A 17,418-nucleotide genomic window follows, 5' to 3' on the forward strand; every position below is an offset into this window, starting at 1 on the left:
TTAATGATCTAGACATTAGCTTTATGGGGTTGTGTGTTAGCTTGAAAAGTTAGTAAAATAAATAAAAGAAAAAGAACATGATATGTAAGAAAATGTGTTTTAGCTTTTGAGCACATGCAAGTTACACTTCTCTTTATCCTCCACTACATATCATGCATGTATATTGGTTTTTTATTGAAAATGTGTTATATATAGCTTTTGAACATAAGTGAGACTTCTCTTTAATCTTTATGTACTTGATTTTGCAATCAAAATCAATTAAACTGATCATATCCAAGTTGGATGTTTCTGACAAGTGTATGCTTAAAGTTCTTTATTGTAAAGCATGCTTTCTGCAGGAAATAGTTTTTCAAATATTATTGTTGTATGTGGTATGTTGAAAAGACTGAGGCTGTGTTCGGTGTGTGGAATTGAAGGTTTGGAATTGGAATTTGTAGAATTAGAGAAAATTTTGATCAATTTTGTTAATTGTCTTTTTCCAATTCCATAAATTTCAATTCCAAAGCTCCAATTCCACAAATTTCAATTCCATGCAAACGAACACAACGTGAAAAAGTTACATGCTTGAATCTATTCAAGTTAATCATTTTCTTAGATGGAGTGATCTTTATATCGATGAATGCTCACACTTATGGAATTTTGGTTAGGAATGAGGAAGATTTATATGGAATTTTGGTTGGTGTTAGCGTGTGATAAGGTTCTTTCTTCTTCACTTAGTCGAATTTTATTCGAGATGTGTAGCATTGATCTAACCATACCAACCATACCTGCGAGAATCCTACGGACAACCAAAAAATTAACATGGTTAATGTTACTAATATTGACATTGTGATCAAGTGGCCTAGTGCACCAACAGACAAGAAAACTATAATAAATTCAAAGAAAGGGACTGATCACAATTTCACAGAAACAGATACTTTGTTTATTACTCAGTATTGGTTTCCTGTCGCTTAACATTTATTTCTATGCAATTCTTCAATATTCTAAGCTCTCAGATAAAGTTTTTTTGCAATCACAAAACAATATATATATATATATATATATATATATATATTTTTTGCAGAGTAGGGTATGCAGATGATGAGTCTTCCTAGTTATTTTGCTCAATTTTATGGTTATGCATTTGAATTTTTCAATAAAAGGCTTTGATCTACATGCATGGGACATGTCTCCTGTATGGCTAAAAGGTATAGGCCATATGCAAAGGTGGTCTTCCTGACATAAGCGGTGCGGGAGAAACATGGTAACACCCGAAACAAAACTGAACCAGGATTTCCTCTTTGTTGAGGGGCCAAAAACTGCAATTCCAATGAAGAGTTGAAGCTCAAGCTACCACACTCTGAACTCACTTGGTGGTTGTCTGGGAACAGTGGCTAGGAACAGTCGCAACCTATGAGCTCAATTTGCAGAAGTAATAGAAATAAAGAACACAAATTTAAAAAGCTAAGACCGCAAAAGTTGATTCCCCAAATGTAAGTATGCTGCCAAAAAAAAAAGCAATGATTACTCCCTCTGTTTCAAAATAGATAGGCACTCCAAAAACTGTGATAGATGTGCGGAAACTGTGATTCCAAAAACTGTGATAGATGTGCGGAAACTGTGACTCAAAATGTCCTACCCCACGGTCCAACATGATCGGAAGCACCCTTTTCCTCGGTACTGCCACCAGGAAAGAAAATTTTCAAGTTCTAAAGTAATCCTAAGTACAACCAAAAAGTCCAAAATGGGCAATAAAATCACAACATCAATTGCATCACACACAGAGAATATCCAAAACAGAGATATTTTTCAAAGATGAAGTTGAAAAAGAACCAAAAGGAGACCACATAACAAAGAGTACCAGGTGCTGAAATCACCACACCACATTAAAGGACCAGTCATAATAAACATGAACCCCAACCCACTGGAAAAGACAGGACATCTTTCATAAATATTTGTCTCTAACCCTGTACAATAAAAGGAATCACCTAATAATCTAATAACCTAATCTTTATGTCTAAATCCCAACCTAACTAATCCAAACTTTAATCTTCAACCCCCTTTACAAACCCAGCAGTGATTATTATTATATTCCATCAAGCAACACTAATGATGCTATCCCCACTACTGCTCTTGAAGCTGCTCCCGGACATTGCCTGAAAACCCGACCCGTGTCTTGCAGGCTGATCGGACGACGATGATGGTGATGCAGGGAGCTTCAGGGATAGAGACAAGGGGTCGGTGGTGGATGTGTTGTTGTTCAAGTTGAGTTCTGCCATTTTTGAGGATGGAGGTACGGGAGGAGTGGGAATTGACCGGACCAGCTTGGGTGAAATGTTCGCTTCATTGCTTTGAAGTAATGTGAGACCCTCTGTGCAGTTCTCATTGATGATGGGTAACCCGACTGGACTGAGTGTCACCGGAAAAGCCGACACCGGATATCCTCCAAGATTGTTGGATACATGTGGCTGCAGTGGTGGTTGGTGTGGTATGGCTTCTTGGTGACCTTGATCTTCTTCCATAGCCATAGCGCTACCCCTAAACTGTCAATTGCAAAACAATACAAAACCACAGTGAGAAAGAAAAATAAAATGTAATCTAAAATAGTTTGATCATGACAACAATGTTAATGATGACTGTCTCGTGATTCCATTCGGTAGATTAATTTCATCAATGTTAATGATGAATTTTAACATAATGGTTCGAAATTTTACTTATTTGAATTTGGTTACTTTTATGACAACCATGAACCGGATGAACAAATGGATTTTGACATCACAACAAATCGAGTCAATAATTATAATTACAACAAATCGAGTCAATAAATTATAATTTGAGACACTTTGAAGACAAGCATGACAGTCAAAACATATGAATTTAGATTTAGATTGTGAATAAGTGAAGAAAACATGCTGATAACTAAAAAACTGAATTGGTTGACAAATTTCTAAAATTACTTTATATATTAAAAATTGTTTGTTTTCTTTGGGTCGAGAAAATTCTGTGTTTTGAGTCATTTCTTAACTTCATTATTAAATTATTCTAAGAAATTAAACCAAAACTAAATTGGTTGCCAAATTTCTAAAATTACTTTATATATTAAAAATTGTTTGTTCTTTGGGTCAAGAAAATTCTGTGTTTTGAGTCATTTATTAACTTCATTATTAAATTATTCTAAGAAAGAAAATAAATGACAAAGAAGAATTACCGCAGAATCGGTGGTGATGTCGAACAGACTAGATCTCCGGCGCCTCCTGTTATGGTTGTTTCGACGGAGAAAATACTTCTGAGCATGGCTTGCCACTTGAGTAGGTGTACGCGTCTTCACGAAGTTCCTCGAAATCCCTCTCCAATCGCCTTTCCCTACCTTCTGCAACCCTAACAAGAAAAGCCTGTGCTCCTCCTCCGTCCACGGTACTCCTATATATTTATACACACACAAACACAATCAACAAACAAATCAATCGGCTAAAAAACTCTCACACACATATATACAAACACATGGTGTGTGTGTATATATATAGTTATGTATTGCTGGATGTGTCCGTATATAGATTATAGAGTACCTCTCTTGCGCTCACCACTCCTGGCGGAGGCGTGAACGATGTCGTCGGAGGCGTAACCGGCGTTGACATCGGCGGTGGAGTCCTGAGTCTGCTCGTACTGGGCCAGATTGGTCATGCTCGCGCTCTTCCTGAACGATCCCTCCGTGACTCGGACACCGAATAGCATGATGCCGTTGGCGGCGGCGGCGGAGGCGACCGCGCCACCATTTCCTCCGCCGCTGCCGTCTGGGCAGGTGCGGGAGTTGTGGCCGTTGTGTCCGCACTGCGAGCACACGCGAGACATGGTGGTGGTGGTCGTCGTTATCTTGCCTTCAGGGTTTGAAGAAACTGGTATTTGAATCCGTATAATGAAGTCTCAGCTCAATGACAACCAAGAGAACTCCTCTCTCTCTCTACTGGAAAAGGACGAGAAGGGCCACTTTGGCTGATATACTACTCCGTAGTAATTAGGGTTTTGTTTATTCAATATTTATTATATATAAACTTTATATATTGTTTTTTGAGTTGTGTTAAATAAAATAAAATAAATAAATAAATATTGAAGATTTAAGGGATAAATTAGTGGAGGAAATTTTTTTAGTAATTGATATTGTTTCTTATTATTGAAGATTTGGTGTTTCTAAAAATTAATGGAAAAAAATCCTCTTTATTTTTTATTTTGTAAAAGTGATGTAACCGTGAATATAGACTATAATAGTTGAACCACGTAATATCTTACTTTTGTTTTATACTTTATAACAATAAAAATAAATGAATAATATTTAGGTGAGATCTACACCATACTCACTGTTGATGTAACTAATAATAAATGAACACCCACTAACCAAAATAAAGATGGTGATTTGATTATCGTTTATGATTTGATAATTAAAATAAGGACAATACTTAGATCAACCATCACAACATACTCATCACTAATGTGGACCAATAATAAATGGACACGTCATATTTTAATTACCAAATCATAAATGGTAATCAAATCACTATCTCTGATTTGGTAATTGAATATTTATCCACCATCTTTGATTTGTTAATTAAAGATGATATGTCCATTTATTATTGGTTCATATCAGCGGTGAATATATTGCAGATCTCACTAAGGAGGGCCTAAGCATTTTCCATAAATTAAAACGTATACATTTATTATTGATCCACATTAATGCCCAATATAGTAGTATTGTTGAATTTAAATATTATTATTTGAGTCATTTTATTTATCTATATAACACACATGTTTTTCATGTTTCAGACTTCACCCCATCTGCAGCCCGGCGCTCTTGTTCAGCATAACCAATTGTGCGCAAATTAATTTTTTAGAGGCTTCAAATTTAAAGTTAGGAGCTCAGGTCTCTTTGGTACATGAGTTTTTATTTTGATTGAATAGTGTAACAATGAATGGTGAATAAAATACGTTTAGTGAGAAAAACTGTTTTGCTTTGTATAATATCGAAACGTTTCGTGAATAGTGGTCAAAAATCAAAACACCGACTTGATATTTTTATATATTTTCACGTCTTAAATGACATTTTAAAACTAATCATTATATTTTTTAAACTTACAATATTTTTTATTAAATATATTTTTAAATATATTTAATAAAAAATGGACGCTACCAAATATTTTTTATATTATTATTTAAAATAATTTACAACAAAACACTTGTTCTGTTGCAAGTTAAAATTAAAATGAGTACCAAGTGGACCATAACACAATAGCATTACATTAACCGGTATCAAATGACCAAATTATAGTTTAAAATTGTTTAAATATATAAAATTATATTTATTTTTTTAGCATAGTAATTGGTCAGATGTTAGATTAGAAGTTAAAAGGAATAGTTGAAGTTAGAGAAGGCGGCTCAAACCTCAACACTCCAAACCGTGGAGCTTCCCAGTAACTAGGACACAATGCATTAAGCATGCCTATTTAAAATTATAATTTAAAAAAACCATAAAAACCATTAAATAATTTCATACTTCAAGTCAAACCCAATTCATTTTAGATTCTAAATATGAAAATAAATTACAGTCAATGTTGACAATCATAACATTACTGTTACATAGAAATTATCATCTTTGTTTCAAAAGTTTAAATATTAATGAGTATATAATATTTAGAGATTATATCAAAGTTAGTATCCTCCACCATATTCAACCTTTGAAAAATGAATAAATCATGAACATGACAAGATGAGTTGGCACGGACTTAGTGAAAACAATTGTCCCCGAAATACTACTTTCGTTTCTATTTAGTTGGCACGGACTTAGTAACGGTTCAGCGAAAGCAAATGTCCTTATTAAAATATTACTTTCGTTCCTATTTAATTATTCATCTCGTAAATTATGACTCATTATAAATTATAACTCACAATGAGTCACAATTTACGAAATGGACAACTAAATAGGGATGAAGGGAGTATATATATATATATATATATATATATATATTGCTATTTTATGCCTATTAATTTTTTTTTCAAACCTACTTATTTTATTTTAATTGGTAGATGATATATACAACAAATAAGGGACTGTGACCCTCCACTTTCTTGTATTATCATACATAATTAATAAAAAAAACTCTTAATTAGGTAATTCACTACAATAAATCGTTGCACCTATTTATTACATTGAATTTTATATATATATATATGCAACAAATAAAGAAGTGGACCTTACACTTACTTGTATTATGCATAAATAAACAATTAGAAACTTTCAGTTAGGTAATTCATAACAAAAAACCGTGCAACTATCCGTATTCTTTTAAAAAATAATTATTGTACCGATTTATTATATTAAATTATCAAACTTGCTTATTTTAATTGATTTATATATACAATAAATAAGGGAACGAAACCTCGCTTATTTTTATTGTGCAATCAAAAGGTTAGATAATCCTAAAAGTATCACTGTTCATTTTGATTTGATTCCTGGGTCAACATCGTCGACAATATTTATGGATATAGAATGAATAATCATGATTGAATAATTGTAGATGACGCTTCACTAATCCACAACACTGATTTAACGCGGGACCAAATATCAAATTGATTTGATTCAAGGTAATTAATAAATTTAATTTGGGTATGATGAGAAAGTTAAGTTTGGTCAGAAATGTTTGCTTATTAATGGAATGTACTAAGATAAATAAATATATATATATATATATATATATATATAGTAAAAAAAAAAAAGGGATGGTGGAGGAGGAGAGTGACTCTCCATCGTCAAATTGGCATATTCTCTGCTCCTCTGGGAAAGATTTCATTGTCTGTATTGCCTGCTCCTTCTTTATTTAATGACCTTTGGTGGTGGGTGCGATTGTGTGAGGATGAGTGGTTTGTGGACCCACCATAATCCCAAACCATTTGTACTACTTTCTTCTCATTATCTCTTTCCATGTGGATGCCTTTTCATGACCCTAGCTTTTTTTTTTTTTTTTTATTTCTTTATTTGCACATTTCGTTCCATGAGCTTTTCTTTCAATAATTCCAATTCTTCAAGTCGACATTATTTAAATTTTCATAATTATTTATTTCACATTTAAATGGATATATATTGGTAGCTTAATTTTTTTTTTTCAAAAGTTGAGAATATTAATAAAATAAAATAAAATAAAATAGTGATACTCACAGACCGAACATTTATAGTGAATTGCTTAATTGAATAATTTTTAATTGACTATTTATATCAAATATAACTAAATAGAGAACTTTACTTTTTTATTTGTTATATAATTGACCAATTAAAAAAGTAAGTTTAGCAATTCAATAAAATTATTCAGTTGCAAGAATTATTTTCTTAAAAAAAATATATACAATAATCTTTTTAGATCTGACTTTTTGGTCTTTTTAAAATTCACTAAATGATACGGGAAAATTAAATAGAAAGAAGATTGATTAGTTAACCGTCCATTGATAAAGTTGTCATTGTCCAAATTTTTTTTTTCCTTTTGTCTCTATCTTTAATTCATAAAAAATAATTTAGATTACTAATACGTTTTAGTAAGACTTACAAAATAATAAACACTTTTTTTATTAAGTTTGAATTTTTAAAAGTAAGACAAAAAAATTCAAAAGAGTCATAAATAATTTATTTCACAAATCATCTTTAATTTCCATGGATAAGTGACTATAAATGATAACTTTATAAAATTTTAGGAGGTAAACTTTACATTTCTTATACAAAATTACCATTAATAACCATGAATAATTATTGAAAAATATTTTGGGGGGCCAATTTTAATATTCTATACAAAATTACCATTAATAATCATTAATATACTATACATTATTACTACTAATAAATAATTTATTTCACAAACCATCTTTAATTTCCACATATAAGTAACTATAAATGAGAATTTTATAAAATTTTAGGAGTCAACTTTAATTTTCTTATCCAAAATTACAATTAATAACCATGAATAATTAGTGAAAAACATTTTGGGGGGCGAAATTTAATATTCTATACAAAATTACCAATAATAATCATTAATAACTTATACATTAAGAATTTGAGCACTAAATTTATCGAACGAGACAAATGTTACTAAACCACCTATGATGGTTAATCACTATTTGCTTATTATAATTTTACTGCCATTTTCTATAAAAAGATACTAATAATGGTAATATTAATATTGTATGTGAAATGTTTTTGTTTTTGTTTTTTAATTATTGAGCTGTTATATAGAGAAATTGAGAAGCACTGGCATTTTAGAAAAGCTCATTTGGATCACGTGGTTTTTCCTTCGTCTTGCTCCGTCCTGCCGCGTAGGACGTCTAGTGAACTATTATGTGTGGGCCCACAACTTGTATACTATTATTGTAGTGCTCATTGTGTAGTCAGTTGTCTACATTGTTTGGCTACTTTCGATTCACACGAAGTTGTGTGGCGGCTAATATTCCACTTTTCTTTTTTTCTTTTTTCTTTTTAATTATTTATTTATCATTATATTTAATTTAGAATTGCAAAGAAGCTGAGTTTTAGGTTGTTCGGCAGAAACTCGTTTGTTTATGGCTGAACTTGGACTCATGACTAGCTCAAATAATTCAGCCCAGACTCGGCTCGTTTAAGAAATTAAATTAAATTCATGTTTAAAATTTTTATTTTATACTTTCAAAAATTAAATAATTTCAACAAAAAAATAAAAAATACAAATGTAAACAAGCCTCTAACAAATCTATTATTGGTCATGAACATGAACAAGGCTTATGTGTAGGGGTAGAGCACATGCCCCCCCCCCAGCCCCTGTATTATTATAGCTATTTTCTTAATTTTTTTACATATATATGAAAATTTGTTTGTAATGACCCCCTAAAATAATTTTAGTTTTTAAAATTCTCTTTAATTTATCCTTATTTTCTTCTTTCTCTCTTTAAATTTCTTTTTCTTTTTAAAGTTGTGACATTCTTCTTTCATTTTTCTTCTTCTCCTGTTACCTAAAATTCTTCTTCTTCTTCTTCTTCTTCTTCTTATTTTTTTTTTTTTCTTTGTTTAATTTTTTTTTTTTTTTTTTTTTTTTTTTTTGCACTATGCCGCTTAAATTGAAATTCCAGTCCCTGGTTAAATGAGCATATTCGTGAAAAATTATTTATTAAAATCGTTATAAACGTAATACAGCGAATGAACGGTTACAAATACTATGAACTTATAATATATGTTATTGTATTGTTATATCTACCGACTTAAGTTTATTATTATTATTATAATCAATAGCAATCTTAATCATACTCCAAAGTCTTAATTTCACTATCCACCGTTGTTGATAAGGCGGGCTTTCTTGTAAATCTGTAGACCACATTTATTCAACGGATAGAATTTAAAAGTTGTCTAGCCCTTCATGCCACGACTTTTATAATGTCAATTTCTTCTAGGGATGGCCACGAATCGAATTAAGTATTAATTTTAATTCGATTCGCTCACAACGGATTAGGAAATTTTGAATCCGCCACCAATCCATTAGTTCACGGATCGAATCGGATCGGATCGAATTCGTGAATGCACGGATCGGATCGGATCCAATCCGCAAACTAAATTATCCAAATTAGTCTATTTTTAATTTTTTACCAATTTTATATTCAATTACAAAAGTGTATAATAAAACATAGATTAACCCAATTTAAATGCATAATAACAAGAATAATCAAATTGTAAAATATTGCATAACCAAAAGGACCGTAGTTATCCAAATTATCAAAAAAAACACTTAATTAGTTACCAAAAAAAATACTAATATGTTTTATATCAGTGTGTAATATACTAATATGTATAATACTTAATTAGTTACCAAAAAATAATAATAATAAAAAACAATATGTGACACACAGATTGCCACAGAGTTGTTATATATTAATATTATATATATATATATATATATATATATATATATATATATATATTACGGATTACCCACTGATTGCTATGGATCGGATCGGATTCACGGATAGGATCGAATTTTTGATAGCCTAATCCGTGATTCGATCCGTGAACTATGGATTCAAATTTTTAAAATCCGCCACCGATCCGTTCCGCAAACCCGATCCGATCTATACAAATTGGATCGGGTTCGCGGATTGACGGATTTTTTACCCATCCCTAATTTCTTCTATTCATTTGACAACATTTTCAAACCATTTAATAATAATTATTTATTATCTCAAATCATTCAATTTTTTAAAAAAGAAAATACAAATTTTTTTTTTTTTTTTAACCAACAAAATAAAATAAATGAACTGAACATTGATGGAAAGTATGACTCTGCGAATCGACCAATTCCTAACAATTTTCAAGTCTTTATATTAAGACACATTGCTATACCGATATGTCTCAATATGCATCTTAATATTGACCAATAGAACGAAAGTATGGTTGGACGAATTGACCAATTCGACATTAAAACCAGCCAATTTACTTTATGGTTTCTAATGTGTAAAAAAATTATGAATTTAATTACCAATGTGCCATTAACCTAATGATATATATGTGTGTATATATATATATACAGCTAAATTAAATGTAGAAAAATATAAGCAAGACTCCTAATAATTGTTTATTCAGGGAATTACAAATGTCGCCATTTGTTAACAGTATGTTAATGACGATAAAATGACTTAATCTTAGATCACGATTAATCACACAAAAATGCAGATATTAGTGAACACAGACATATATATATATATATATATATATATATGTTTAAACAAACTCGTAATTGCGATTTGTCAGGTCCCATTTGCTAATAAACGACACAAAAGACAATCCAAAGCTGGTTGGTATCATCAGAGAGACCTTTGTAGTCACGCAAGTCACGTGATAGGATAGAAAAATAACTCGTGATCCTCTCTAATTAATATCTTATTATGAAATCTATAGCATCAATTATTACAATTTATTAGAAAGACAAGATTGCCGATTACATTAGAGAAATCTAATACAATTATATATATATATATATATATATATATATATATATATATATATATATTTATTGGTCTTCTTAGACAAAAACTAATGAGGATAGTTGAAAATAGGAGTGACGACTTTACCTAAGGCCTAAGACTAAGAATTGAATTGTTGTTAGCAATAATCCAATTTCATTTCTGGCATGTGTAGAAAATTCAACATAAATTAATTCCCATAGCAAAATTAAATGATCGCGACTGCACATTGTGAAACATAATTCACTAGATGCAGTCTACCGACTCACTTGGGGCTTGTTTGCTTTTATTTTGTGTTTTTTTGTTTTTATTTAAAATAAAAAAATAATTTTGTTGTAGTGTACAACGGTATTTGGAATTATGTTTACTAGTTGCAAGATTTATGTGAAAGTAATTATATGAAGAAAAACAATGTTGCAACTTGCAAGATTGAAAAACAAAATGACCACTTAAAAAAAGTTTATTTATTTTTTGTGTACTGCTCGTCATTAATTTTTGTTACGCTGTTTTTGTTATGATGCGAAAAGATTAGAAAATATTTTTGATTTGGGCCTTTTTTATTTTTATTTTTTACAACAAATACGATACTAAATCAAATCTAAACTAAAATTCAAAATTCGTTACAACATGTTTACCCACAACCTATGTAGCACGGACATAGAATACGGACACGATACGATACAGATACATTGACATGTCAAATTTTTTAAAAGTAGAACACGGGTATGGCGTGGACATAACTATATAATAGTATAAATTTTTATTATTATACATCTATTCAGTAATACTATTAAAAAACTTTAATTCATTTATAATTTTTATATTAAGAGTTGCTTTGAAGTGAATTAGAAAATGAAATTATGTCATTATTTTAATCATTTTTATATCATATATACCATTATTTCACTTCTTTGTCATGCTGGTACTCGTATTCATATTATTTTCAACATTACTAAGTAGATTTGTGTTAGAAATGTCCTACAAGTGTCGACAAAGTGTCCGGAAAGTATCCGGGAAGTGTCCGAAATTATAAAATTAATTTTTATTTATGTACACATATATGAAGTGTCGAACACGTATTCAAGGAGTGTCCGAGGAGTATTGGTATTCGACACTAGTACGACTCCTTCATAAAAATGTCCGTACTTCCTAACCCACAACACAACACACGAAAGAAAAGTGGTTGCCTTCCATATCAATCTTATTTTTATGGACAAATTACACAAAGGACCCCTCAGGTTTTCAACTTGTACATGTAGATATAAGATGGCCACAATATAACATAAAGGCCCAAATTAACTGTTTGTTCTGTTTGACAAACACACCCACACATGATAAAATGACTAGAATGCCCCTTGACTTGTCAATTGACTAATTTAAATGTTACAATTACTAATTTATCCTTTTAACTAATTTTAAAGAACCAAACTAACCTCTTCATTATTACACAGAATACATATATCATCACTTCCACTTATACATACCATATATACATATACATAGATATCTACACAGAAAGTGCTCTGTCTGATTCCTCTGGACTTGTGCCTAAAAAAACCACCAAATTACCCCAACTTCCTTTGCGACCTCGCTGCTAACGGTTAGTTTCCGGTGAGGGTGAACGGCTACGATAATTCTTTGCCAAATTCAAATCCCTAATGAATGTCACTGTACCCCCACCCCAATCAACACATTCTTGTACGAATCAAACTCGACAATTATCGAAACAACCCCTAGCAGACTCTGATTGAATATGGGTCTCTTGTAAATGGGGAAATTTTCACAAAGAGGCTAATTAGATTACCAATTTCCACAACAACTTTCACATACTTTCCATCATCATCATAACTTCATTGAAACCAATTAAAGATTGTTTCTTCATTTTTATGCCATCCATTCACATACACAACAAAAAGTCCTTGACACAAATCATTTTGACCTCATCATAGCCGAGTGACCCGATTCCTCTGTTCCTAGCTCGCCGGTTTGTCACCACTATCACCACATAACAATCCACCATCCGAGCTTAACCTCGCTCGCCGCATCCGAGCTCGCCGCCGCCGCCTCCATCACAGCCGACATCCTCCATGGCCGAGCCCATCAAAGCCGAGCTCACCGCCACCTCCATTAAAGCTGAGCTCGCCACCATTATCCTCAAGCTCACAGCCAAAGCTGCAACCAGCCTATTGCTGTCACAGCCAACCCATATCCACCTAAACGTGCACAAGCTATCATCGCCAAAGCTGGATTCGTCTCGCTATACACTGCCGCAGTTCATCTATAGTCGTAGCCGCCGTGAGTCATCCACAGCGATTCAGTTCTACCGCCGTTCCGACCTACCACTGCATTTCATTGCCGAGAGTCCTTTTGCTCGGCGGTGTTGTCGTTGTTCGCCGCCGTGTGGTCGACCTGCCCACCACCACCCATACCCGATAGGGCATTGAACAAGCCAAGGCAACAGATCCGTCTCGATGCTAAAAAATAAAAAAATAATAAAAATAAAAATAATAAAAAAAAAAAAAAACAGATCCATCTCGATATGTTTAGAGAGAGAAAAGAGGAGGGATGTGGTAGGGAAGCGATGTGGTGTACCTAGGGGCAAAAATAAAACTTCCCAATATACAATATCTTTTATTTTTTTCATTAAAAATAAATACTTTAATTTTAAGGTCAAAAGTGTAAATTTATATTGATTTTTTGTGGTCAAACAGTCAATATGGACATTTCTGTAATATTGCTATAACTTTTATCTACATGCACGTGGTTTGTGTAATTTGCCCTATTTTTATTTTGTGTTTTTTGTTTATATATATATATATATATATATATATATATATATATATATATATATATTGTTGTAGTGTTCAATAGTATTTAGGATTATGTTTAATAACGTAAAATTCGTTGCAATATTTTTGAAAGCAAAAATATGAAGAACATGTTTGGTAAAACAACGTTGCAACTCACAAGATTGATAACTGATGAGGTAAATCTCTAAAAGAAGTTGTATAGATAAATAAGGTGATGAGGTGATAAATGTTGTTAGCAACATAAATTCAAAAAGTAGTTTTGATCTGATAAATATGAAATTCAAATTATCGACAAAGGCTCTCTTTGAAGATTGTAACAAACTCTTAGCTCGGTTGGCTATAAAAGCAAACTCCTACCAACCAATAAGGTAAGGGCAATATCGAACTCCACTTCATTAATTGCTTAATTTATTTCTTTAGTAAACTGACTTAGCCATCGGAGGTTGTTTGGCAGGCACCACACCGGTGTCAAGAAAAAACATTGTCGTTTTGGACTGTTGTAGACTAATCTTCATCAGTTGTCACTGTAATACCCCTAATTTTAAAAGGATAGTATCGGCATTTTAATTATGGTTTTATTGCATTTTTGTTTGATTAATTGATTATTTGCTAACTTGTTTAATTGTTTTATTATTTATTTTATTTAATTATTTAATTGTGTATTTAACAAAAAATGAATTAATTGTATTTTTATTTTCTTTAATTGACTAATTGTATTTTTATTTTTCTTTATTGGAAATTACTTGTTTTAATTGGTTTTATGGTTTATTAGTTTAGTTAATTGGTTTCAATTAGGGTTATAAGTTATAATGTTAAAATTAGGTTTTATTCTTTTAAAAATCACGTATGGGCCGACTAGGGTTCAGTTTAGGGTTTTAATTGGACTAAAGTTTTGTAATTACCTATAAATATATATGTCATACGTCTGCCTAGGGTTTTAGAACCCTATTCACGGCACAGTGAAGGCAGAGCGACATAATAGAGACTTGTGAGAAAACAGAGCAAGTTCGGTGAAGGTTTCGGCTGTGGCTTAAAGGTCGGACCTAGGAGGAGGGAAGGTTGAGTAGTAGGAGGTTGAGTTGACAGTAAACGGACGTCATCGGAAGCTTAGGAAGACGGCGACAAGGTTTTGATTCCAAAACCACACAGGCAAGTTCTTTTCTGTCTCTCTCCCCTTGACCTGTGTTTTGTGCATACTGAGATGGTCTCTAGGGTTTTAATTGAATGTTAACTGAATCTTGCATGCTTAGTTTATGGTAAATTACTCGACTGTATGTGTTTTAATTTAATCTGTAACTGTTCTTGCAAGTTGGAGTTCGTTGTATGTTTTAAGTATAATGAATCGGTGATTTTTTTCTAATTGTTGTTATAAATTTCTACTGTTGTAAACAAATGAGTGGGATACTACTGGGTATAAATTAGATTCTTAGGTTCAGTATTAATGAAGAACAGAAGAGTTGGAAGTGGCCGGAGACGAAGCAGACGGTCAGAAACGGATCGGGGCTCTCAGAGAGGGAGAGAGCCGGCTCCATGGAAGAGAAAGCCGGCTCCCTCAAGTGCAGAGCTGGCTCTAGGGGTTAGAGAGCCGGCTCCCACCCCTTTAGAGCCAGCTCCATGCATGGATAGAGCCCGCTCTCAAGTTTTGAGAGCAGGTTCCCTTGTTTTGACGTGTTCTAGAATGGTTTTGGGCACTGTTTGGACAATTTGGGTTTACCTTTCTTCCGTACCCTTAAAAAAGCTTTTGAATGAACACTAGAATATGAGCAGGCATTTCTATAACTAAAGGAATACCTCTCCTCACCACCACTTCTGTCTAGAGCAATACTAGGAGAGGACTTGTATTTGTACTTGGTTGTCTCCTCATCAGCAGTAAGTTCAGCTCTGATTCGAGAGGAGGATGGGGTTCAGAAACCAATGCATTACACAAGTCGGGCACTTAGAGGTGCTGAGGAAAGATATCTGAAAATGAAGAAATTAACATTTGCCTTAGTCGTGTCAGCTAGGAAATTCAGGCCTTATTTCCAAGCTCACAAGATAATGGTACTAACAGATTAACCTCTAAGACAAATTCTCTATAAGCTAGAGACTTCAGGTCAACTTATGAAATGGTCAATAGAACTTGGGGAATTTGACATCCAGTATAGACCCTGAACTGCAATAAAAGCTCAGGTGGTAGCAAATTTTGTTGCTGAATTCATACCTTCCCAAGAAGACTAGATCAACATTTCCACAGAAGTAAACCCTCAGATTCAAACGAACAAAAAAGCCACCCGGACTCTGTTTGTTGATGGGTCATCAAATGCATATGCTAGTGGAGCAGGGTAGATCATCATCTCCCCAGAAGGAGAAAACATTGTCTATGCCCTCCGGTTTGGCTTCAAAGTAACAAACAACAAAGCAGAATATGAGGCCCTTATAACTGGGTTAAAATTGGTAAAAGTCCTTGGGGAGGAGCAGCTTATAGCATACACAGATTTTCAATTGATAACAAGGTAAGTCTGAGTTGAATACGAAGCCAAAGATGAGAAAATGAAGGCCTACCTAAAAAAGGTAGAATAATTGAAAAATCATTTTACGAGATTTTCAGTCCATCAGATCCTACAAGAAGAAAATGCGATTGCAGATGCTTTAGTTAGATTGGAAACCGCGTTAGATCCAAAGGTGAACAAGGTAATGCCATTAGAGTACCTAGATAAGCCAAGTATACTTCAAGAAGTTCAAAGGAAGTACAACATATGGTGCTTAACATGAGATCGACATAACCTATGATAAAGTATATTAAAGAGGGAGAACTTCTTGAGGACATAAATGAGGCCCGAAAAGTTAAAATTCGAGCAGCAAGGTACACTCTCATCAAAGGGGTGTTGTACAAGAGGGGTTTTTCTTTACCCTACCTGCGTTGTGTTTCAACTGAAAATGCAAGGTATATTCTAAAGGAGATACACGAAAGAGATTATGGTAATCACGCTGGGGGGTCTTTAGTACACAAAGTTATTCGATATTGGCCCACTATACAAAAGGATGCTATGGACTATGTGCAAAAATGTGATAAATGTCAACGGTTTGCCAATGTTCCAAAACAACCACTTGAATAGATAACTCCCATGACAGGTTCGTGGCCTTTCGCATAATGGGGAATGGACCTATAATGTCCATTGCCCATGGGAAAGGGCCAAGTCCAATATGTTATAATGGCTATAGACTATTTCACCAAGTGGATCGAAGCTGAGCCATTAGAAAGTATTACTGTGATGAACATAAGAATTTTTGCTTGGAGGTCAATCATTTGCAGGTTTGGAATCCCAAGAGTGTTTGTCATAGATAATGGAAAATAATTTGATTGCATAAAGTTTAAGGATTTTTGTGCTCAACTAGGGATAAAGAACCACTACTCATCACCTGGACACCCTCAAGCAAATGGTCAGGCTGAGGTGGTGAACAGATTGATACTTCAGATGATAAAGAAGAAGCTTAAGGATAAGAAGGGAACATGGCCTGAAGAATTGCCCAGCGTGTTGTGGTCTTATCATACAACGGTAAGAACCCCTATAGGGGAAACCCCATTCCTACTGGCTTTTAGAAGTGAAGCAGTTGTTCCTGTTAAAGTCAATGTAACCAG

General features: G+C 33.0%; 1 protein-coding gene across 1 annotated transcript; it reads right to left on the reverse strand.

The window, feature by feature from the left end:
- Positions 1 to 1,767: 1,767 nt before the first annotated feature.
- On the reverse strand, positions 1,768 to 3,992 carry LOC132302965 (transcription factor MYB1R1). Its single transcript, XM_059799980.1, has 3 exons — positions 3,546 to 3,992; positions 3,188 to 3,399; positions 1,768 to 2,522 (listed from the first exon to the last, which is right to left on the reverse strand). Exons 1-3 carry the CDS (start codon positions 3,826 to 3,828, stop codon positions 2,076 to 2,078), a joined length of 942 nt encoding a protein of 313 aa, XP_059655963.1. The 5' UTR covers positions 3,829 to 3,992; the 3' UTR covers positions 1,768 to 2,075.
- Positions 3,993 to 17,418: the final 13,426 nt, after the last annotated feature.

The sequence above is a fragment of the Cornus florida genome, unplaced genomic scaffold (genome assembly GCF_030987335.1).
Source record: "Cornus florida cultivar Cherokee Brave unplaced genomic scaffold, ASM3098733v1 CherokeeBrave_3.0.0_Hap2_Chr04, whole genome shotgun sequence".
Taxonomy (NCBI): domain Eukaryota; kingdom Viridiplantae; phylum Streptophyta; class Magnoliopsida; order Cornales; family Cornaceae; genus Cornus; species Cornus florida.